Source organism: Vulpes vulpes, chromosome 3, assembly GCF_048418805.1.
Source record: "Vulpes vulpes isolate BD-2025 chromosome 3, VulVul3, whole genome shotgun sequence".
Lineage (NCBI taxonomy): Eukaryota > Metazoa > Chordata > Mammalia > Carnivora > Canidae > Vulpes > Vulpes vulpes.
The window spans coordinates 112,362,549-112,386,065 of NC_132782.1; the positions used below are offsets into that span (position 1 = coordinate 112,362,549).

The following is a 23,517-nucleotide window of genomic DNA, read 5'->3' on the forward strand; positions in this document are numbered from 1 at the left end:
TTGGTAAATTGATAATTCTCATGATCTGGTCAATTTGGTGAATGGGCCTGATGCTATTGAAACCCTTGGTCTGGTTGGCCTGTCACCTTGGCCATCAGAATAGGTCCAGCAAGTTCTACCTTTTAGGGTTTGTTTGTGCGGAAATGGGTAACCACTCACTCCTCCTTGGCAGACGGACTCCGGTTTGCAAGGAGTGACCTTGAGGGCAAGAAGAGAATGGGGGATGTGTGTCCAGGTGTCGGACCCACACCTTTGCCACCCTGTCCCCTGCTACTGTGCTTTCTTCTTGATGTAACCATTTGTTTTGTGTTCTAAAATTATTTCTTATGTTCTAATCATATTTCTTATATGGAAGATTATTTAAAAATCATTATTGTCCAGTTGCTTATTTTAAGTTATTGTCTTACAAGATTTAAATCTTAAGTTATAATGTAATCTTATTTTTTAAAATAGGCACCAAGCAAAAAGAAGAGAACACAAGAAACGTTATTCGGTCTATCTAAATAGCTGTATTCTTTTTCTTACCAGTTGATCTTTATCATCTCAAAGGTGATTATTGCCTCTTCGTAGTTTGGTAGCTGTGTGCATTTAATGAACATTTTCTTTATTTTATGACTCCAAACCTTTGCATACCCAGCTGTTCTAGGATCCTTCTGGGGGAATCAGAACAAGCACATATTGCAGAGCAGTTCTGTGTCCCACATGGTGTTTGCTTTGGTGTCATTTTCTGACTTTAAGTGGAGGTTGGGGAGAAGTAAAATTTCCAGGTGGGCCAGGGAAGGATGTTAGAGGAGTGTACGTCTGGACCCCATTGGAGATGTGGAAGGTTTGGGCCAGATTAATCTGAAGGGCCACCTTCAGAAATCCCAGCCTGATGTGGATGTGAGGCAGTAGTTGTGTAGAAAGAGGAAGCACTTTCACCCCCACCCCACCTCCACCTCCAGTCCTACTTTGGTCAATTCCTGCTGTATATACTGTTTACCCTAGTCTTTGCAGACGTTATAGCCTATTCTTGGATGCTTTGTGTAAAATAACTTTTTTCCAGGAAGAATGCCAGGATAAATTTTATTATATGTGCTCTTTATGCACGTCTGTAATTATATCCTTAGGATAGAATACAGGGCATATAGAGAAATGGGTTTGGTGCTGTGTTTTCAGACCTGTGTAACAATAACAGTCCTAATAAAAGTGCATGTTAGATTCCTTTAAATATTAAGGAATACCAGAATATAAAAGGTTTGCTTTTCAAGGTGGTTTGGATAGGGGTATGAATGATGATTGAGTTATGGTGACAAGTGATACATGCAAAGAGCATGTGGCCAAATCTAGCAAAGACTAGAGTGGGTAAGCAAGCTATACACCGCATGCAGCTGCTGGCTCAGTATGATCTGTGTTAACCTACTGCTCCTCACGGCTCTGAATGTTCACATGCATGGTAGAATCATGATTGAGCCATTGTGATTCTTGCACCATGCTAACCTCCTCCTTCTGTGATTAGGAATTGCATGTGAGGGCAGCCTGGCCGCTTTCAGCCCAGGGTGTGATCCTGGAGACCTGAGATCAAGTCCCACATCGGACTCCCTGCATGGAGCCTGCTTCTCCCTATGCCTGTCTGTCTCTCTCTCTCTCACATGAATAAATAAATTTTTTTTTAAAAAAAGGAATTGCACATGAGCTCATTTGAGTCCCAGAAATAGATATTACCTGTATTTTAAGTCTTTTGATGGATACTATTATATTGCCTTCGACAAAAGCTATGTACCACATCTCCAGTATTAACCAATGCTTCTGTGGCTGAGGTTATCACTCTGTTCTTTGATAGGAGAAAATGGTGTTTCATTATGTTTTTTTGCATTTCTTTGATTACTAGTGAGAATTAAAGTACTTAAGTTTAGAGACATACTTTTTTTTTTTTTTTTTAAGATCTTATTTATTTTAGAAAGTGTGAGACAGAGCTCAAACCCCTACTAATAGGGGTAAGGGCAAAAGGAGAGAATCTTAAGCAGAATCTGCATGGAGCCTGACAGGGGGCTTGATCCCAGAACCCTGAGAATCATGATCAGTAGTCTGATGCTTAACTGACTGAGCCACCCAGGCACCCCTAGAAACATGCGTTTCTTTCTTGAATGGCTTAGTTACTGTGTTCTGCCAAGTTTTCTGTTAGAATTTCTTAGAACACTTTAGAAAGCAAAGTGGTTAGCCCTCTGTTAAGGTAGCTGCAGAGAGCTTAAGGGTGCGGCTAAAGGCTAGGTCACCCACTGCACCAGCAAGCATGCTCTCTGGGCCCCAGTTATTTCTGTCATACTTCGGGCTTGGTCAAATGGTAGTTCTTCCCTTGGTGACTGGGTATTAAGTGAGCTGCTGCTTTTTGGGCACTGAACACAGCCTGGCACCAAGAATTTGAGGATTGACGGGCCAAAAGAAGAAGCAGGAATTAGACCTGCCTGACTGTGCTTTGTCTTGTGTGTTTCAAGTATTTTTTTCCTAGTTTGTTGATTGCTTTTGCATTTGTCCCAGCAGTTTGGGTCATGGAGCGAATGTAACTTCTTCTGTAGTATGGCCTCTGGCACTTTCCAAACTTTACGAACCGGTCTGCCCTGTACCAAGCTCACTTGTGTGCCTTTTTTCTTTTCATCGTTTTGTTTTCTTCTCACTGTGAAAGTACATACATGTTTATTTTGGAAAAATCTGGGGAAAAGTATAATGCTTAAAACGATAAAGCACCCCCTCTCCCCCATGGAATGTTAACAAATGGAAATGTTTCCAGCTCCATGCCAGCTCTGTGAATGCTGGTCTTTGGGAGAGAAGAATGGGGAATCTGCTTGAAGGAGTTTTCCTGGGGATTGTTTAGGAACCGTTGCTGTGTGTGTGTGTGTGTGTGTGTGTGTGTGTGTGTGTGAGAGAGAGAGAGAGAGAGAGAGAGAGAGAGAGAGAGACAAAGGCCCTTACCATCTTTGCATTACAAAATATTAATCTTTTTTTTTTAAAGATTTTATTTATTTATTCATGGGAGACACAGAGAGAGGCAGAGACATATGCAGAGGGAGAAGCAGGCTCCCCGCAGGGATCCCCATGTGGGACTCAATCCCAGGACCCTGGGATCACGACCTGAACTGAAGGCAGATGCTCAACCACTGAGCCACCCAAGTGTCCCAGTCATCTTTAAAAAAAAAAAAAAAAGATTTTATTTATTTGAGAGAGAGAGCGAGCATGAGCAGGGGCAGCAGCAGAGAGAGCAGGAGAAGCAGACTCCCCGCTGAGCAGGGAGCCCAATGTGGGGCTCCATCCCAGGACCCCAGGATCACAACTTGAGCTGAAGCCAGACGCTTAAATGACTGAGCCACCCAGGCGCCTCATAAAATGTTTATCTTAATTACCTTCTAGATCCTTTACAGTTTTAATTTGTGCATTAATTCTTATGTGTTTTCTATTCCTCTGATTTCTTTTTTCTCCAAAGTAGAATGTTGTCTGGTTCTAAAAATGGTAGACACTTGTAAAATACACAATACATGATTATAAGCAGGATCCCACCCCTGCCCAGGGATAGCCACCAGATCATTGTAACGAGGTTTTTTAAAGAACAGGTATAGATATATAAAGTAAATAAGGATAAGTATAGATATATAAAGTAAATAAGGATAAACTGATTTCATGGTATTATAACTTTTTTTTAGCTTAACATGTTATATAGACAGATTTTCATGAAAGCATAAAGGTTTACAATATTATTGTCATCCTCGTATAACATTCATTTTATTACATCTCACAGTTTTGAGGGGAGTTAGGGATTTGGGCCAGGTGTGGCTGGGCCATTCTCCCTGTGGCTTTTTGACTAGGGTCATTTGAGGCCTGCCTTATTCTTCATTGCTGTGTATTATTTCACTAGGTCTGTAGCCATAGTTAGTGCACCTTCTGTAGGATTTAAGGGTATTCTGGTTTTTGGTGATGTAATTTAATCCAGGTGTGATGCCTGTCTGCACATTTTAGCACACTAGCCCAGTTTCTTACCTCTGTAATAATAAGTTATAAGAAGTAGAACTACTAGATCAAAAAATTCACATTTTTTTTCTTTTTGATATATGCTTTCCAAAGTCACACTAAATTACATTATCACCACAGCATCTGGGAATTGCTTTCTCTACACCCTCATCAATACGTTATTATATTTTTATTTAGGTCAGATGGGTAGATGGGAAATGCCTTTTATTTTAATTTCTTTTTTTTTTTTTTGATACTGAGATAGAGCTTTTTTTAAAAAAAACTATGAAGATATAACTCATATCATACAGTTCTTGCCTTTAAAGTACATAACGGTTGTATTATGTAACCATCACCACAATCAGTTTTAAAGATTGATTGAGTGATTGAGTGATTGATTTGAGAGCATGAGTGAGAGGGGCAGAAGGAGAGCGAATCCTCAAGCCGACTTCACGCTGAGCATGGATCCCGATGCAGGGCTTGATCCCAGGATCCTGAGATCATGACCTGAGCTGAAATTAAGAATCAGACTCTTAACCGACTAAGCCCCGCCCTCCCCCAGGTGCCCTGCACTGCAGTCAATTTTAAAACAGTTCTCTTACCCTGAAAAGAAACTCTGTACCCTTTGTAGTTAATCCCCTTTTTCCGTGAACCCCCAGCCAGAAGCAACCAGTATTTTCTGCCCCTGTGAAATTACCTGTTCTGGACATTTCAAAGAAGTGAAATTATATGGCGTGTGCTCTTTTGTAATTGTTGTAACTGAGCATGATGCTTGCAGAGTCATAGTGTAGCGTGTCAGTGCTTTCTTTTCAAGGTAGAATAATATTCCATTTTGGATGGATCACATTCCTTTTTTCCATTTGTCCTTTAGTGGGTGTCTGAGTTGTTTCTGCTTTTTTGCTGTTGTGAACATTGCTGCTACAGACATTTGTGTGAACATAATTTTCACTTGTCTTGGGTAGGTACTTAGGAGGGGAATTGCCGGGTCTTCTGGTGACTGTTAGTTTAACCTTTTGAGGAGCCGCCAGCCTGCTTTCCAAAGTGGCTGCTCCATTTGACATTGTCCCTGGTGAGGTTGCTTTCCACGTGGCCGTGCTGGTGCAGGTGAGGCAGCTTCTCATGGTGGTTGTCTTTTTTTTTTTTTTTTAAAGATTTTATTTATTTATTCATGAGAGACCCAGAGAGAGAAGCAGAGATTCAGGCAGAGGGAGAAGCAGGCCCCATGCAGGGACCCTGACTTGGACTTGGTCCCCAGTCTTGGGGATTACGCCCTGGGCTGAAGGTGGCACTAAACCACTAAGCCACCCGGGCTGCCCTCATGGTGGTTCTCATGTGTGTTTCCTTGAGGGCTCATGGTGTTGAGCAGCTTTTCATTTTTTTAAAATATTTTATTTATTTATTCATGAGAGACACACACACACACACACAGAGAGAGAGAGAGAGAGAGAGAGGCAGAGACACAGGCAGAGGGAGAAGCAGGCTCCATGCAGGGAGCCTGACTTGGGACTCGATCCTTGGGCTCCAGGATCACACCCTGGGCTGAAGGCAGCGCTCAACTGCTGAGCCACCTGGGCTGCCCTGAGCAGCTTTACTTGTGTTTATTGACCATTTGTGTGTCTTCTTTAGGGAAATACTCAGATAATTTGCCCTTTTTAAACTAGGTTGTCTTTTTATCATTGAGGTGTAAGAATTCTTTGTATGTTTTACATGCAGATCCCTGTCACATCTATGGTTTGCAGATACTTTCTCCCACTACTTTTTTAGTGATGTCCTTTGAAGCAAACAGTTTTTAATTTTAATGAAGTCCAGCTTACCTTTGTGGCTGCTGCCCTTTGACTGTTTAGTGACAGAGAACTCATGGTTATTCCAAGGTCATGACAATTTACTCCTGTGATTTTTCTGAGAGCTCCACAGTTTCAGTGCTCACTGCTAGGACCCATGTTTGCTCTGAGTTACTGTTTGGGTCTGCTATGAGCAAGGGGCCACCTTCGTGCACTGTGGGTGAGCATCTCGTCCTTCTGCCTTTGCTACCAGTGGTCGGGGAGACTCTTGCCTCCATCAAGTGGTCCAGGCACTGAGGCCTGTTTGTCATAGCCTCATATTTCCTCTGCTGAGGTGTCTGTACATTTCCCACACACACTGTTTAGTGGAGGAGTGGTTTGTTTTTTTGTTTTTTGTTTTTTTCCTCCTCAGAGCTCTTTATATGATAACAAATGGCCACAGCCTTTCTGGAAAACAGGCAGCATTTTAGGAGCTATCATTTGATTTGATTTCTACTTCTCAAAAATAGCCATTTTTCCTTAGTTTTTTTTTTTTAGTACTGTAATCATCTTTTATCTATGTTGATTCACTTTAATTCATCTGGAATTTATTTTCATATTTAGGGTGACATAGGGATCACAGATTGCTCTCACCACCCTCCAATTTGAGATACCACCTTATGGTATTCTAATTTCATATATATATGGGTCTTTTTCCAGACTTACAAATAAAGAAATCTATAGCTTCATAGTTTTGGTATCTGGCAAAATAGGTTCCCCTTTATTCTTAATGTTTTTCAGAATTTTCTTTGCTATGGCATAAAGTGTATACATTTATTTTGAGCAAAGTTACAACATGGCAGGGGTTTTTTTAAGAGAGGTTCTTGTCTGAGCACTTTCCCTCAATTCTCAGGTCTGCCTGGGCAGCAAGCATTGAGCAGGGAAATTGGTAGCATCTGAAGAGTTTTTGTGAGTGTTCAGGACACTTGTAGTTCATACAGTTCCTTCATCTCTTTAGACATCAGTTTGATGGTGGAGGCAATTAACTGTGCCCTGCATTTGTCAGCACCTTGCTAAGTGGATTAGGCCTGTACAGGTATGCAGAGTCATTGGGAGGGCCAAACACAGGCACATGAGGTGTGTCTTCTGTTCCATTTTGTCCAAGACACTTGTCTACGGTGTGTAGAGCTCATGAAGCATCTACTGATCAACGTGTACCTTAGACTTTCCAACTGTGCTCTTTTGACATGTTGAGCTTTCAAAATATGGTCAGGATAGTTGAAAAGATGCTATTAAGAACATCCCAAATGAGAGCACCTGGGTGGCTCAGTGGTTGAACATCTGCCTTTGGCTCAGGTCATGGTCCCAGAGTCCTGGGATCAAGTTCCGCCTGTGCCTCTGCCTGCATCTCTCATGAATAAATAAAATCTTTAAAAAAAAAAAGAACATCCCAAATGAGAAACAGTGTGTCAATTTTTAGTAACCTAAAAGCAGTTTGTTTATAATTTGTGAGGTTAGGCATTTCACCCGACTTTTATATGATTTACATTTTTGTTTATGGCATTTCTGTATTTTAAGAAATAGGACAGCAGCTGTGGTCTCTTCAACAATTCAGCATAATGAAAAAATAAAGAGGGGACAGGTAATAAATGAACCTTAAAAAAGAACTCCAAGGGCAGCCCCGGTGGCACAGCGGTTTAGCGCCGCCTGCAGCCCAGGGTGTGATCCTGGAGACCCGGGATTGGCTCCCACGTTGGGCTCCCCGCATGGAGCCTGCTTCTCTCTCTGCCTCTCTCTCTCTCTCTCTCTGAATAAATAAATAAATAAATCTTAAAAAAAAAAAAAAAACAACTCCAAATGTGGGGTCTTAATTGAGTCCTGATTTGTGCAAACCAACTCTAAATGACTTTTTTTGGACACCTAGAGAAAATTTGCATATAGACTGAATATTAACTGATACTGAAGAATTGTTCATTTTGTTAGGTATGATAGCAATATTCTTTCTGTTTTCTGTATGTTTGATATTTTTGTAAATGCAGAAGAGAGAAGCCTGAGCAAGGGTCCTCTTCCATTTCTGTATCCCTATTGTTTTGTGATTGGACTTTGTATCTGGGGAAATAACCTGATCTAGAGGAGACTTTGAACATCGGTAGTGAATGCTGCTGGGGGCACAGTCAAAGGCTGCTTGTGAAGGCTTTATTTTAAGTTGCAAGAAAAGGAGGCAGGGAGTGTAGTTTATGCTCAGCAATGGGAGATTGGAAAATATACGTAGAGCCTTATGCTCATTACAAATCATGCAAATTGTATGAAAACAAATTGTATGAAACAACTTAATGATACAGGACAGAGCCTGCAGTAAATACCAAGTCGTGAGTGAGTGAGTGAGTGAGTGGTAGACTATTGATTATGGTTCATACATATGCATGTACATGGAAGAAAAGACTACAAGAAGAAAAACCTATCAACACTTTAATATTGGACTCCTGGATGTTGGGATTTCAAGTGTTAATTATTTCCTTCATAGCTCGGTTGCTTTTCAGATTTTCTACAGTATGCATATAGTACATTTATAACCAGGGAGAGATTAGCATAAGGAAGGAGAGGTTCTCTTCTCTTGGGAGTTAAGTGCTTCTCCAGTCAGGATGCTCTGCCTCTCCACTAGGACTTTGCTTTTGCTTTGGACCACAGTTAGGCTTCCGGGAGTTGTGCTCCTGAGGAAGCCTTTGTGGCTTTTCTAATATACTTAATTTCTGAGTTCTTAAGATCCAAACAAAAGTGTGTAACTTTTTTAAAATGAGCTTTGATCCATTAAGAAGTGTTTATTTTTTTTTCCTCCAAATTGCAAGCAGATAGTTTTGATGGTTAATATGAAAAGTCACAGAGGTGGTGTACTTTGGGAGAGGCAGTGAGTGTTGTGAAGTGGAGCTAGGAGCTCTGGGGTCAGAGCAGGAGAGAAGGGAGATACCCCTGCACTGTGGACTGTGTTGTGGCATATTAGGAATGTCACATTCCTCTCACTTTGTAGGTTTCTTTGGTAAGTTATCTGAAGATATTGGCAGTCTGTAAAGAAAACAACTCCACAGGTCACCTTTCCCATTCTCTTTGCTGTCAGGAGGTGTGGTCAGCCTTGCTTGAAAGGATGAAAGCAATTAAACTCTATTTCCGTACCTTAGCAGATCATCAAATACTTTTTGAAAAAATTGTCAGATGTCAGAGTTTAAATTTTGATAGAAGGCAAAGCAGTTCCTGAGCATTAACAGCTGCGCGGGCGGGGTGGTCATCATTTTAAGGAAGCATATCATAGTATTCTTTGAGGAGAAGTCGTGAGTGAAACAAGCATTGTCCTGGTCACAAGATAATGAATTCCGCACTGGTTCCAGTTCTTCTGATGTGTTGGGTATTTGCAATGGGTTGTGATTGGTCAAGGCCTTGATGTTTGTTTTTTAAGATTTTATTTATTTATTCATGAGAGACACAGAGAGAGAGAGGAAGAGAGAGAGACAGGCAGAGGGAGAAGCAGGCCGATATGGGAGATGCGGGGAGCCGGATATGGTACTCGATCCCAGGACCCTGGGATCATGACCTGAGCCAAAGGGAGACGTTCAACCACTGAGCCACCCAGGTGCCCCTTGATGGTCTTTTTAATTAGGTTGAACCATATGAAATTGCCAGTGTGTAGCCACTTGGGCCTATAGAAACAAATTTCGTACGATAGAGCTAACACAGTCTACAGCTTCTCCCGCACTTGTGTGTACGGTAGGTAGACTATAGTTAAAGAATAAGTGTCATTTTCTTGCTCTGAGATCCTTACACACAAGTGATTTTAATCAGCCTTCTGAGTTGGTTTATTTCTGTGCTTCTGGATCTTCCTTAAAATTGCTGATGAATTAAAGAGAGCCACACTGGCTGCCTTCTCACCGTGGCCAACATTACCCATCAGCTTGAATGGTGGCTGGAAACATAAGGAGCATGAATTAGCCCTCAGAAAGCTTAAAAAAATATTTTTATTAATTTGTTTTATTTTAGTCTCAGATGCAAACTTCAGTGGGAATCGTGCCCACGCAGGCGATTGCAGCAGGCCCCACTGCAGATCCTGAGAAACGCAAACTGATACAGCAGCAGCTGGTTCTACTGCTTCACGCTCATAAGTGTCAGAGACGAGAACAAGCGAACGGAGAGGTTCGGGCCTGCTCTCTCCCACATTGTCGAACCATGAAGAACGTTTTGAATCACATGACACATTGTCAGGCTGGGAAAGCCTGTCAAGGTAAGTGCCATTTTCTGAAATCCTGGTGGTGTGGCTCAGGATGAAATGTGTCTTCGGTATTCTTCAGTGGCTCTCTTGTTGATAAGATTCCTGCGACCTCCGTCTCCACACACCAACCAGGCACAGGCCACTGGCATGCTTACCTGCTCAGAGAGCGGCTGTTCGGTGTCATGATGTGTTGGGAACTTCTGCTGGACAGGGCTGTGCCCTGCCTTTGTTCTCTTCTTCCTTTCTCTGTCATGGAAGACATTTGTTACTTCTTGAGCACTGTCTTCATCATAAATGTCTAGAGCGCGGGTTTCTTTTGGGCGGCATGGCACAGGCCATGTGTGCACACCCCTCCCTGAATCTAGAGCATCTGTCTTGCAACTGTTTCATGTGTTCCGACTGCTGGGCCCCTGCCTTGCTCCTCCACCCTTTCGTCTTGAGGCTGATCAGGATACCAGCGAGGTTGTCCTAGGTGACAGTCCATGACACAGGGAACCGTGTGCACCAAATCATCCCTGCCACCTCCTTCCTTCTCCCTAAGAAGGGATGAATCACGCCTGTCATGTGCTCCCTTTCCCTCTTCTCTGGCGGACACCTCGAGTCTACAGAAGAAAGTGGTTCTTACCAAAAGCTATGCCATCTTTCATCTTTATCCTCCTCTTTCCTCTTACTTGTGCTCCTAAACCTTGGGGGTAGTCTCTCCCCAACCTCCCTCTCTCTCCCTTTGTGACATTTGTGAGTCCTTAGCATAACCCTGATCCTGATGGAGAAGCAGAAGTGGGTCATGCTAGACCTTTAGAAAGAAATCATAGTGCCTCAGTGTGGAGTGAAAATGAAGACTCAGAATTACCCTCTCACATACTTAGAAAAGTGCCTGGCGTCCCTTTAGAATCTCCCCCAGACTTCTCATTTGCTTCTCTATGTATTTCTTGAATAATAGTATTGAGATGGTTTCATCCTTCAACATAATATATAGAATTTTTGTTTTCAGTAGTGTGACATGACATAATTATTATTTGTCCTACCTTTCATTCCAGCTGCTCAGTATTTCAAGTCAGATAGTTTTTGTTTTTGTTTTGTGGGCTGAACCTTAATCACCATCATCCATGACATTGCTTCTATGGGAAATTTGTGTTTAGAATTCTCAACAGTCTACTTACAAACGTTTTGGAAAGCATCCTGTTTGTAAGTTGAGGACTGCCTGTACTGTGTTATGGTTACACGTGTTACCATTTTCTTATGGAATCTGGCATTATAATTTAGGTGTAATTGAAAGTGTGACGATCTGGATAGAAAAATAACATCTCGTTGTTTTTCTGGTCATAGTTGCCCATTGTGCATCTTCACGACAAATCATCTCTCATTGGAAGAACTGCACACGACATGACTGTCCTGTTTGCCTCCCTTTGAAAAATGCCAGTGACAAGCGAAACCAACAAAGTAAGTGAGCATTGTGGGTAGAGAAGCTCGGAGGTGAGAACAGATACTTCTAAAGAGAGTGCGGGAGAGGAGGTAGGAGGCAGGGCAGAAATCCCTAGCACAAAGCATAGTGGTGAGCAGAGCTGCGGAAGTGGAGCTGCCCAGTGCCACCAGGGGGAAGCCCAGCTTAGTGAGAGATGGATTCTCAGCGTGCGCAGGGCACAGGGCCACTGGGGAATCTTGTCCCCCCATTAGCCCCACCCCCACCGCTGCACACACACAGTAGAATCAGCAGCAGTGGATCGCTGTGACCACAGAGCAGACATGACGAGGCTTCCTAGGTCTTGACAGATGCTAAGTATCTGAGGGTTTGAATGTCGCATCACTCTAATGGCAGTGACTTTCAAGGGGGCGGGGAATAGAGGGGACACTTACTTTGAAATTGAAATGCCTTATCCTAAAGTGAGGTTTGGAGAGGGCTGTGTGGTAGAAGAGTCAGGTAGGAAGGGTCAGCAAAAAATGCCACCTATAGACACCTGGGAGGTTTTCCCTCCTCCAAGCAGAGGAAGTTCCTAGACCTGTTTGTGTAATTAACAATTTATTCAGCACAGATTGAGAGTCTCTGCCCCAGGACTGGCCACATCCTGACCATTCCCATCGTTTCATTGTCTTTCAAGCCATCTGTGTAGCCTGTAGCTGGTCGGCGAAGCCCAGGTCCCTGTTTAGGGGAGGCCTGAGTGTGGCTCCCCGGGGCACCTGCTCTCTGCAGGCATCAGAACAGTGAAAGGATGAGCATCTCTTCCAGTTTTAAGTCCTTTCCTGTCATTCCAGAGGTAAAACTATGGTCTTTGAATTGTGTCCCTCAGTGTGGACAGATAGGACATGCCCTCCCGTGTCACATCACCCCTCTGGCTGGAGCTGCTCCCTGCTACCTCTAGCACCATACAGGCTTGCTCACCTTCCTCCATCTCATCTGTACCATCTGGTTTGTGGTTGCGTGTTCATCACTCATCCTTCTTGATCATCTGCCTCAAGACCCCACTGCTGCCTGGAGAGCCCGTGCAGCTGTGTCTCTGGTTATTTCCTTGGGGCACAGGGCACGGCAGGAAGCCCATTGTTCCTACGAGTGCTGTGGAGGATGCGCCGGTGACACCATGGGCATCCCTCCTGAGTGGGCCCGCCGTCTTCCCTCCCTGCAGAAGGACTCACGCTAAGTTTCCTTTCTAAGGCACTTTCCTAAATCACTTAAATTTTTCTTTGATTGACCAAAATTGGGATTAATACACAGCTTGCCAGGACCTCTCTTACATGAAATGAAATTCTAGGAATCTAGGTCTTTCAGAACCATGTACTTGGGAGAGTAGTTCTACTGGAATAAGCCTGTTTTCCCTCATAGCTAGTGTAAAACTTGTTTATTTTATTTTATTTTATTTTATTTTATTTTATTTTATTTTATTTTATTTTTATTTTATTTTATTTTATTTTTAGTTAGCTGGTATATTACGGTGGTTACATTTTCTTGTGTTTTAGGACACATTTCAGTAACAGGCTTTTTAAGTGCCAAAATACTCATTCCATGAATAATAAGTTGGGACTTCATTCTGAACTTCTCATTCGGGGGTGTGGCTTTTCTGGGACCTTTTGGTTTTAGTATGTGTTGCCATGACAATGTTAAACTTTTATGATTTCTCTTTTTAAGAAATACATATGTGGTTTTTGTTTTAAAAAAGAAAAGAAATATATGTGGGTTTGTTGTGTGTTTTTTTTTTTTTTTTTCAACATCCTTATAACTGCCTGAATGTTGAGACAATTGATCCAGTACATGCTCTGAAGTGGTAAACCACAGTGTTTCCACTAGTCATAATGTAAGGTGTCACCAGGGTGATTTTATAACGTAAAGTCACTGGGAATATTTAGATTAACTTTACACGAGGTTCTGGTAATTTTTTTGCAAAAGAAATGAAAGCACTTATGTAAGAAATGGTAAATACTTCTCAAATTATGTTTCAGCCCTGAGTGTACTCTTCTGGCTCTCTCTAGCACTGTGGTTTTCTGAGGGCAGAAGATGTGATCTGATGAGTGAGAAAGTTCCAGCAGTGTGCTTTCTATACGTGTTTGCTATTCCTCTCTCGAAACAGAACGTGCTGGTGGTAGGGAGGAAGTACGTGCGGGTCCAGCCCTCTGACAGCTTCAGGTCAGGGGCCCGACTCAGACTATATACATCAAGCAATGTGACAAGCGTGTCACGGGCAGCAACTAGATGTAGTCGAGTCCTAGAGGGAGGGCCGGCATGTACTGGAGGGTGGGGCTTGATGGAGCCCAATTCTAGTACAGTAATGATGGAAGGATGCTCCAAATGGCACAGAATGACCCCGCAGGAGTCCGAAGAACCGGCATAGACTCAGCTTCCTGTGCAAGCGAGGGGATACAGGGAGAGAGAGTTTGTGGCCAGAGGTTAGGGCCCCTGAGGGCTGCCAGGAGACTCGCCATGCCTGCCAGTGCTATGCTTTCTGGGCATGTTTCCTGCAGATGCTCACACACCACTGCCTCCCTTCTTCCGTGGCCATCTCTGCCAAAGGAACCTACCGGCATCATCTGTGAAATGAAGCCACGCCATTGGCTACCTTTTTCGGCCTGTGTTGAGATTTTGTCTGATGTTTCCATGAGTTGTTTTCAAGAGGTTGTGTTATCACTGATCTTGAGCTATTCCTCCTGTGTACAGATAATCAGATTTTATTGAATAATTCTGATTTTCCAAGGTATACATCTAATGAGAGTCCTAGCATCTAACTTCCCGTCAGTTTCCAGGCACAGGGTTACATGGGGGACTGGGACTGTGTGCACACAAGACCAGATTCCCTATTTGAACTCCTGTTGCCTCATCAGTGACATTCTTGCTACACAAAGTATAGTCCCCAGACTAGGCTGCAAGGCAGAAATGCAGAAACCCAAGCCCCATCCCAGACCGCTTCTGTTCGAATCTGCACTTCAGGTAATCGGTATGCACAGTAGCAGCTGAGATGCACTGCCCTGGATGCCTTGAAGGGCTGGCTGTTTGTCTTGGAGCTCTTGAGAAGTTTTGAGTCGCTCTCTGGGGAAATCGTAGGTTTCCCAACTCAGAATCCCATAAGGGCTGTCAGACTCGGTACTGCAGGACCAGTCTCCCAGCCAGACCAAACCTGCTCACTGCCCACAGCCACATTAGATGCAGGCTAAGCTGCAGCACGATGGTGGTGCATCTAAGTCAGCAGTCCTCTGCTCTGGCACTTGAATACCCCCAGGGGCTGGACCCTCACTACCTGGTCTGGCTGTCTGCTCTGGTTTTCAGCACCTTCCTTCATGACGTGAGTCCAGTTCTACATCCTTAAAGCTTCTGCTCATGGAGCAGCCTACTCGGGGGGCACAGTAAGTGTTAAACACACCCTTGTTGTTCCCCCTGAAGAGCCCTTCCAGGACTCTCGGGTGCCTCTTTTGACAGCCTGGGCTTGGTATGGGGAGCAGATTGCCCTAGAACTTGAATGGCTGTAGGAGTAGAGAGCAGTAGGCTTGTCTGGCCCTGATTTAGGTCCCTAGCAGTCAGTGGTGATGTATTTCATCAGAGTAGCTCTCTGTCTGCTCTCCTAGGTCCCACAGTGTGGCCCCTTTTGGGTCGTTTGGCTTCTGAGGGGAAGTTATTGCACGCCTGTGTGTGCTTGCTTGGCAGTGGCTGTGCTGGAGGTCTGGCCCTGGGGCTCGAGTGTTCTTCTTTCTCCTCCTGCCCTGCTCCATGCTTAGGAAGATGCTGGAGGGATGCCTGGTTGGTTCTGTTGGTAGAACATGCGACTCTTGAAATCAGGGTTGAGTTTGAGCCCCACGTGGGATGTAAAGATTACTTAAAAAAAAAAAAAAGGATGATGCTGGAAAGGAAGCCCATCCTGGTACACCCAGCACCCGGGAGGCACACGGGCGTGGGAGCCACTTTGCCAAGACATCTGCAGGTCTAAGTTCATTCCATCGTGACTTCTCCAGTAGAAATCTAAGTGGTGACTAGTTAGTAGCTGCTTTTCCTGCCCTGTGGTATATCTCCCACCATGCTGACAAAGCTTTGAAGTTTAGTTTGTGTCAATTTTCATTGGATTTTGAAGTCATGTCCACTTTTACTGAGAACGACTGCGGATTTGAATGTCCGCAGTGTGCCCCATGCGCAAGACCTGTTAGTGGTGCATCTCTGTTCTTGGAGGAAGGACTGCGTTTGACCTACATGACAAGTGGCAGGTGGGTCCTGAAGAGAGTCCACTATAAAACTTGGCCTTTATTTCCAGGGTCACAGTCTCCCGATTGATCAGAAGGGGAATGGTGAGGCAGTGGAAATGTTGGGGGTATTTTGAAGATTTGCTGCTGGCAGGAATGGCACTGACACAGAGGGTGGAGAACCACACTGTGTGAGGTGACAGAGTGTGTATGAAATGACAGCATTAGGCTCTGAGAAAGGAAAGAAGATGTAAAAATGGGAAAAAGAACAAGAAGTTTTGACATTTAAAGAGGTAAATGTCAATGTATAAAAGTGATTAATGTGGAAGGCCTCATTCTCAGTGATGCCAGATAAATGAGCGTTGCTGCTTTTAGCACCCCTTGATTTTGTTTCCCACCAAGGCCCGTGGTGCTATGTGCAGGGAGGGCAATCACTCGGGCGCCCTGAGCTCTGTAGGGAGCTCTCCGGGGCTGTGTGCTCAGCACCATGCGCAGCACCTGGAGCTGAGCCCCATGTTGGGTGCTGGCCCCGAGGGGGGTGTACAGGAGTGATGAGATAAGTGTGGTTTTCTCCTTCTGGGGTCCAGAGCTGCCGTTGTATGTTCCAGGGTAGGGGGGCTATTAGGTTAATGTGTTCTCTCTCCCAGCCAACCCTGTACTTGCTCTGTCTGTGGAGGGATGGGGGGAGGACATGAAGTGTAAATGCCCAAAGAGAAGCAGAGAGGCCCAGTAGGTGTTGTGGGAATTATAGGAAGCCTCACTGCCACTCAAGAGATCAGGAGAACTTCTAAGAGGGAGGGTAATGTCTTGAGCTCACAGAACAGAATTTAAACAAGAGTTTACTTTTACTTGAAGACTCCTCTTGGAGCCAGCGGTCACTCCGATAGTAGATATCTGCATTCTCATACCCTGAGGTATTTGTGTCACTCAAAAGTAGCATTTGGCATTTGGACTCCAATTGGACCATGCTCCAATGTCAGAGACCTTATTTTACCTTTTTGTGCTTTATTTTCCGTATATCTGAATTGTTAGAGTTGGCAAGTTCCAAATGCTTACTTGTCTCCTGATGGGTAGTGTATTTTGTTTTTATAAAAAAAAAAACCACCATAATGTTTATATGAAAGAAATACATGCATTTAATAAATACAAATACGGTGATAGTGTCAGAGCTTCCATGGGAGGCTCTGGCTTCCCCATAAATGGCCTTTGGCTTGGGAGTGGCATTCACCCTAAGGTGGGGGCATTTTGATGGAAAGGATGGCATTTGAGGCTGGGTGGATGAAAGTGGAATATTGTAGGAAAGGTTGTTGTTTTTTTACCCAGAAACAGAAGGCCACATAGACACCTTCTTTCTTTAAATTCCTCTCCACAGTTCATCACTGTGTATAGCAAATATAGTCTAGGTCTGTTCTTTCTTATACCACTAGATGATAGAAAAATAAATCATCCTACCATTATTACTTTCTTTTTAACATTAGTGTTTTGTTTTATTTTTTTAAGCAGGCTCCATGCCCAGTGTGGAGCCCAACACAGGGCTTGAACTCACTACCCTGAAATCAAGACCTGAGCTGAGGGCAGCCCTGATGGCTCAGCAGTTTAGCGCCGCCTTCAGCTCAGGACGTAATCCTGGAGACCCTGGATTGAGTCCCGTGTCGGGCTCCCTGCATGGAGCCTGCTTCTCCCTCTGCCTGTGTCTCTGCCTCTCTGTGTGTTTCTCTCATAAATAGATAAATAAAATCTTTAAAAAAAAAAAAAAAGAAAGAAAAACCTGAGCTGAGATCAAGACTCTGATGCTTAACCCACTGAGCCACTCAGCCGCCCCTAACATCAGAGTTCTTTTAGAAAATTTGCCCTGTCAGTTTTAGGAATGTGGCAGGCACATGTTGAAGTCTGTGTGGTGGGGAGTATTAACTTTAAAAGAGATCATACATGACTAAGTTACATGCTTGTCATAAAGTGTACTTGGGAATTGTTTTTATTTATAATAATGAGGTGCTTGGTGTGTGTAATTGTGTCTAATGAGCGTTAATGAGTTTGAGATCAGAATATCCTTATTAGAAAAGTTAATAGTATGGAATGTGTAATTACCAAGATTTTTTTAATATACATAACTTTAATTAAAATTCTCTGATAAGTATGTGAAGTGTTTATGTTCTGGTTGCATGGGTGAATGTGAGAATATTATCTTTACACATAATTGTCTGAATATGAAAGGAAAACTTTGTGATTAGTGCTTAATGTATCAAGGATCATATGTTGTAGTATCAGTTTTATTATAAGCCACTGTTTATAACATGACTCTAAAGTTTGGGGAAGTTGGAAAGAAGATAATAAGTAACAAAATTGACCAGCTGGGTGTCACTTCTGCCTCTTCTTTAATCCTCTTACCTGTGCAGGAGAGCAGGGAAGGACCCCAGGGAAAATAGCTGCCAAGGGGGCCCCCTGACTTCATGTCAGTAATGGCAGATGACACACCACCTCCTGCCCCATGAGAACACTTTCTCTTGTTATGTGTTTGCCACTTCTCTGAAATGGACTTCTGAGTCTCTAGATTTAATACATAATTTTCATTAAGTGATCTCTGATTTTGTGGTCTGTTGCCTTGTAAGATCAAAACTTGAATTTTCAAGTGTTTGCTCCTCAAGCGCTGCTGTGCAGAATAGGTGACCAGGCCAGAATCCCTTTCTCTGCACAGCTCCATTCTCAGTAGCCTTGTTCTGTTGCCTCGTGACATACTTAGATAGAGTTGATGAAATTGTACTTGCTTCTCAGTAGCTTGTCAATCATTTGTGAACTTCTCCCTTTTACTTACCTTTTTCGTTTGTCTGTCTGTTTGTTGTTGTAGCCATCCTGGGGTCTCCAGCTAGTGGGATTCAGAACACAATTGGTTCTGTTGGCACAGGCCAGCAGAATGCCGCTTCTTTAAGTAATCCAAATCCCATAGACCCCAGCTCCATGCAGCGTGCGTACGCTGCTCTTGGACTCCCTTACCTGAACCAGCCCCAGACGCAGCTGCAGCCTCAGGTTCCCGGCCAGCAATCAGCACAGCCTCAAACTCACCAGCAGATGAGGACTCTCAACCCCCTGGGTAGGTGAAGGAACACTCAAGAACTTGTTTATCCAATGCAGCAGTGGGAATGAGAAGTCTTTCTGGAACCCAAAGCTGTTTACTGTTACTGTTCTTACTTTAAATTCAAAGTAATATGTATATAAGTTATGATGATGATGATGATATCTTTTAAATGTTTGAAATAAAGAACTTCCAGGAAAGGCTGCAGTGTCCATGCAGGGAAGATGTTACAGGCTTGAGAAAAGAGAAGCATTTGCAAAACAAACCAACATGGATTGCTATGCCACTCCTGTCTGGACAGTTTTCATAAAGGCATTTCACATGGCTCAGAAAGCAGAATCTCATGAGTTAGAATTACGACTGTCCCACTTGTCGACCACTGATCTGGTGGAGAGCTCGGAGGTGGCCTGCCACTTCCTGGCACATCTTGGTCATGGGCTGACCCATAGCTGGAGATGACCAGCCCAGCCGGGGCAGTGGTCTTGCAGGAGTCTCCGGAAATGCCTCCTGCCTTGGCCTTCTCCCTGGCATGGCATTTCCTGCTGTCATCTCAGCACGTCATTAGCCAGGGTTTGCTCATTCACTCACACATCTCCACAATCTCTGCATATTGTTTTATTTTTAACATTTTTCTTGAAATTGATACAGAGCTCTTAAAGTTAAGCTTAAGCCAAGCAGTTACATCAGTCAAGTGAAGTCAAGGTTGTTGTGCTAGCTTTGTTGTTTTCCTAATAGAGTACGTACTTTAACCTTAAAAATAACTCTTCTAAGAGTGACCAGTTAAAAACATCTCATTTATTGCTCTTTAGACAAAACTGCCCTAATGCATACCTAACTTCTGCTGGCCATGAGACTGGGTTAGAGCCCTCAGACCTGAGTCGTAAGGTGACTACTCCTATTTGAGGGTATAATTTGGGACAAAACTATTAGCCTCTCTTGGTCTCAAATTTTTCCTACTTTAAAATGAATACACAAATTTTTTCATGTGCATGTAATTTCTATGATTTTATTTTCTGATAGGAAAAGAAAAGTTGACACAAGTATATGTGGCAGGTCGGTGTAGTTGTTGAGAGCACAATATTAATGAAGCCAGAATATAAGTCTGAAGCTACAATTTTTTGCACCACCACAGAGTACATGTATAATACCAAATAACCTCCACAGAAATGCCTGATTTTGGTTATAAAATGCAGTGAGGAGTCTGCAACTGAGTTTGTGCAAGTTGATTACATTATTGAAAATAGAGTTTGTAGAGTTCCTGCCATAGTGGCTGTGGTTATAACTCAAGAATTACTTATTTTTGTGGTGACTTGTTTATATTATCAAAACTTTGAAGTGTATATTGTAATTTAGGAGTTGGTTGATTTCTTTCTGTCTTTAAAGGAAATAACCCAATGAACATTCCAGCAGGAGGAATAACAACAGATCAGCAGCCGCCAAACTTGATTTCAGAATCAGCTCTTCCGACATCCCTTGGGGCCACAAAGTAAGACCCAAGTTTTAGTCCGCTCCTATCTGCATGACAGTAGCATGTGAAAGTGGGTTGGGAATCACAAAACTGTGATAGTTTCTAAATGTGTGATAGCGAAGATAGTTTAAATGGGGGACGGGGGGCCTTTTATTATTACTATTATAAATGTAGAGCAAATAATAAACACGGTTTTGTTTTTGTTTTATATATATATATATATATATAACATGTATAACAAAACTGCAAATATATATATATACACACACACACACCTTGGCTGTCTGATTTTTAAAAGTCAGATGTGGTCGAAAGACCTCATGTAAATGAAGCACATTTGCTCCACTGCAGTAGGTGTACTGTATGTTCTTGTTCTTTCCCCTAGCCCACTGATGAGCGATGGCTCAAGCCCTGCAAACATTGGGACTCTCAGCACTCTGCCTACAGCGGCCCCTCCTTCCGGCACTGGTGTTCGGAAAGGCTGGCATGAACACGTCACTCAGGACCTGCGGAGCCATCTAGTGCATAAACTGTATGTGCCTATCTCTCCTGTACTCACATATGATGGAGATACTTTGTGGCTGACAGCAGTGGGACAGTTTGGCAGTTTAACTGATGTCTGATTTAATTCCTAAATGGTCCTCTGAGTCCCAGATGACAGTGCCCTAGAAGTTGAAGAGGGTCATACACTCGTTCATGGAGCCACAGCCACTGCTGGCAGTCCAGAGAATCCCATTTAGGAGATGTCAGAGCATCCATGGCTCTTCCCTGTGGGAGGACATAAACTCTGACCCCTGTCACAAAGGTTAAGACTCCTAGTGTGGCCAGACCTTCCATCCTCTGAGCTCTGGCATGCAACAGGGCACTGGGCTTATTAGCTCAGAAGCTTTGCCTTGTTTTGGAGCTCAGGATTATAATTGTGGAGGCCCATGAGAATTGGGTGAATTTGGGCCCAGTAAATACAGAGGGCATGATAGCACCACATACAGTATGTTAACAGACAGGAAGTCAACAGTTAACTTTCTCGAGCTAGTTAAGTTGAAGGTGAAAATGATCAGTTAATTTCCTTGGAGTGGTTTTTTTTTCCTCCATCTTAATGAAAGTTGTTTATAATAAATAGTTTAAAAATTAGGGAGTTCAAGGGGTGCCTGGGTAGCATCCACCTCTTAATTTTGGCTCAGGTCATGAACTCAGGATCAAAGAATCAAACCCTGTGTTGGGCTCCACGCTCAGCAGGGAGTCCGGTTAAGATTCTCTCCCTCTGCTCCTTCACCCCACATTCTTTCTCTCTCTCTCTCTCTCTCAAACAAATCTTTAAAAATTAGTTTAAAATTGTATTATTCTTGAAATGATCTAGCACTTACTGTAAATAGCAAAATAATGTTTAATGTATAGATAAATTGACAAGTCAGTATTGTCTCCAGAAAGTGACTTCATTTGTGTGTTCGTATACTGGGCAAGAGAGATTTGGCATTTCTCTCAGCGGTACGTTGCTGCCCTTAAGTAGATGGTCTTGTTTCTCTGTGTGTGTGTCATCGTGTATAAAATAGCAGGATACTGATGGTGTCTCGAAAGTCTGTTGACAGCATGTTGTCCTTGCAGCGTCCAAGCCATCTTTCCAACCCCTGACCCAGCAGCCCTAAAGGATCGCCGCATGGAGAACCTGGTGGCCTACGCTAAGAAAGTGGAAGGGGACATGTACGAGTCAGCCAACAGCAGGGTAGGTTGCCATACGTGTTTGAGCCACATGACACGTACCGTAGAAAAAACTGCATCCATCTGGCTTATTGTCTGGAAACGGGGAGATCTGTTAGTCACGTAGACTAATCACCTCAAGGACACTGACTAGAGAGACCCCTGCACAGCTCTTGGTTGACTACAAATGTCACCACTACAGTGGTGAACAAGGCATGTAAAATTGTGTTTTATCCACGGATGTGCTTTATAGCGGGCCTGTTTATAATGCTTATACTGGGCTACTGCCAGTGTCCAATATCCAAGACTGACCTGTGGAATGAAATGCAGTGTGCATTTAGTGCCTCTTGTCTGATAAGTCCTGTAATGTCACTGGGTGTTCAACATTAAGTTGGGCCTTAGCTTTCTTGGTTAGAAGTGCTGGATAATGGGGTACCTGGCTGATTCAGCCAGTAGAACATGCGACTCTTGATCTCAGGGTCATGAGTTCAAGCCTTCTGTTGGGTCTAGAGCTTACTTAAATCAAAACACAACATACTTAAAAGTTCGTTAGTCTGTTAAAACATATAAAACAGGTTGGGGTTTGGGTTTTGGGGTTTTTTTGTTTTGTTTTTTACAATTTTGGCTGTTTAATATTGAATGTTACTGCTTTTTAGGATGAATACTATCACTTACTGGCAGAAAAAATCTACAAGATACAAAAAGAACTAGAAGAGAAACGGAGGTCACGTTTGCACAAACAAGGCATCTTGGGTAACCAGCCTGCCCTGCCGGCCCCTGGGGCACAGCCCCCAGGGATTCCGCAGGCACAGCCTGTGAGGCCTCCAAGTAAGGACTTCACTTCCTTCTGCCAGCCCTCAGTCTCTTGGCTTGTTTTCCCTTTTGGGTTTGGGGTGTGTTTCTAAGCTTCCAGAACTATGTTCTTGGGGATTTCGCCCTTTGGAAGCTATATGATAGTGGCCATGGCCTTCCACTTTGGCCCATTTTTGGAGAGGCCTTGTGAGGGTGTGCTGGCATCAGAATGCACAGTGCTTTCGTACCTACTCACTGGTTTTCCCTTTAAGTTTGAATTCTCAAGGTAAAATTCCTTATTCCCAAATGAAGGATTATTTTAAATAAGCAGGTTTTTTCTGCCATTGCAGACGGACCCATGCCCCTGCCAGTGAACCGCGTGCAGGTGTCCCAAGGTATTGAACCGTTGTTGTGAATCATGTTTTGGTTTAACATTCAGTAGCTGCCAAAGTTGATTTGTTGTTCTTTGCCCTCTGCATTTCTTTACAGCTCCTTATTAGTCACTCCATTCCTTTTGCTGATGATCAGAATTCAGTTCCACAGGCAATAGGAGTATCTCTGATATTGGGGAGTTAGAACACCATAGGAAAGCTCTCCCAGGAGATGAGAAGTAGGGTTTGGCTTTTTCTTTTTTCTTTTTTTTTTTTTTTTTTTTAATGGACAGGAGAGGATATTACTGTTAGAAAGAGTTTCCTTGAAAAGCTGTGTTGTAGGGGAAGGAAACCTGTTGGAAGGCTGCAAAAGAGAACCTTGAGCTGGCCTGGGGCAGGGCGTGGTGCAGGAGGTGAGGGGGGTGTTGGCTAAAGAGTGTTTGTGCTCCTCCTCAGGCAGGGATGTGCTGGCAGCTGGC

The 23,517-nt window shown here is 43.5% G+C and overlaps 1 protein-coding gene and 1 long non-coding RNA gene across 4 annotated transcripts in view; both read left to right on the top strand.

Annotated features, from left to right (window-relative positions):
- The window catches only part of CREBBP (CREB binding protein), a 127,660-nt gene that overhangs the window by 64,623 nt on the left and 39,520 nt on the right, over positions 1-23,517 (top strand). For 2 of the 3 annotated variants that reach the window (XM_026003007.2, XM_026003008.2), the window contains 8 exons: positions 9,765-10,005; positions 11,320-11,433; positions 18,488-18,730; positions 20,096-20,198; positions 20,566-20,712; positions 21,783-21,900; positions 22,532-22,703; positions 23,018-23,062. In XM_026003007.2, coding sequence (XP_025858792.2) covers positions 9,765-10,005; positions 11,320-11,433; positions 18,488-18,730; positions 20,096-20,198; positions 20,566-20,712; positions 21,783-21,900; positions 22,532-22,703; positions 23,018-23,062 — 1,183 coding nt within the window. The remainder of the gene's footprint in view (positions 1-9,764; positions 10,006-11,319; positions 11,434-18,487; positions 18,731-20,095; positions 20,199-20,565; positions 20,713-21,782; positions 21,901-22,531; positions 22,704-23,017; positions 23,063-23,517) is intronic. The other variant, XM_072751363.1, reaches the window with a different exon arrangement.
- Positions 479-1,648, top strand: LOC140598102 (uncharacterized). The gene is made up of 2 exons (XR_012000231.1): positions 479-549; positions 1,499-1,648. It is a non-coding gene; the product is annotated as an uncharacterized lncRNA (long non-coding RNA).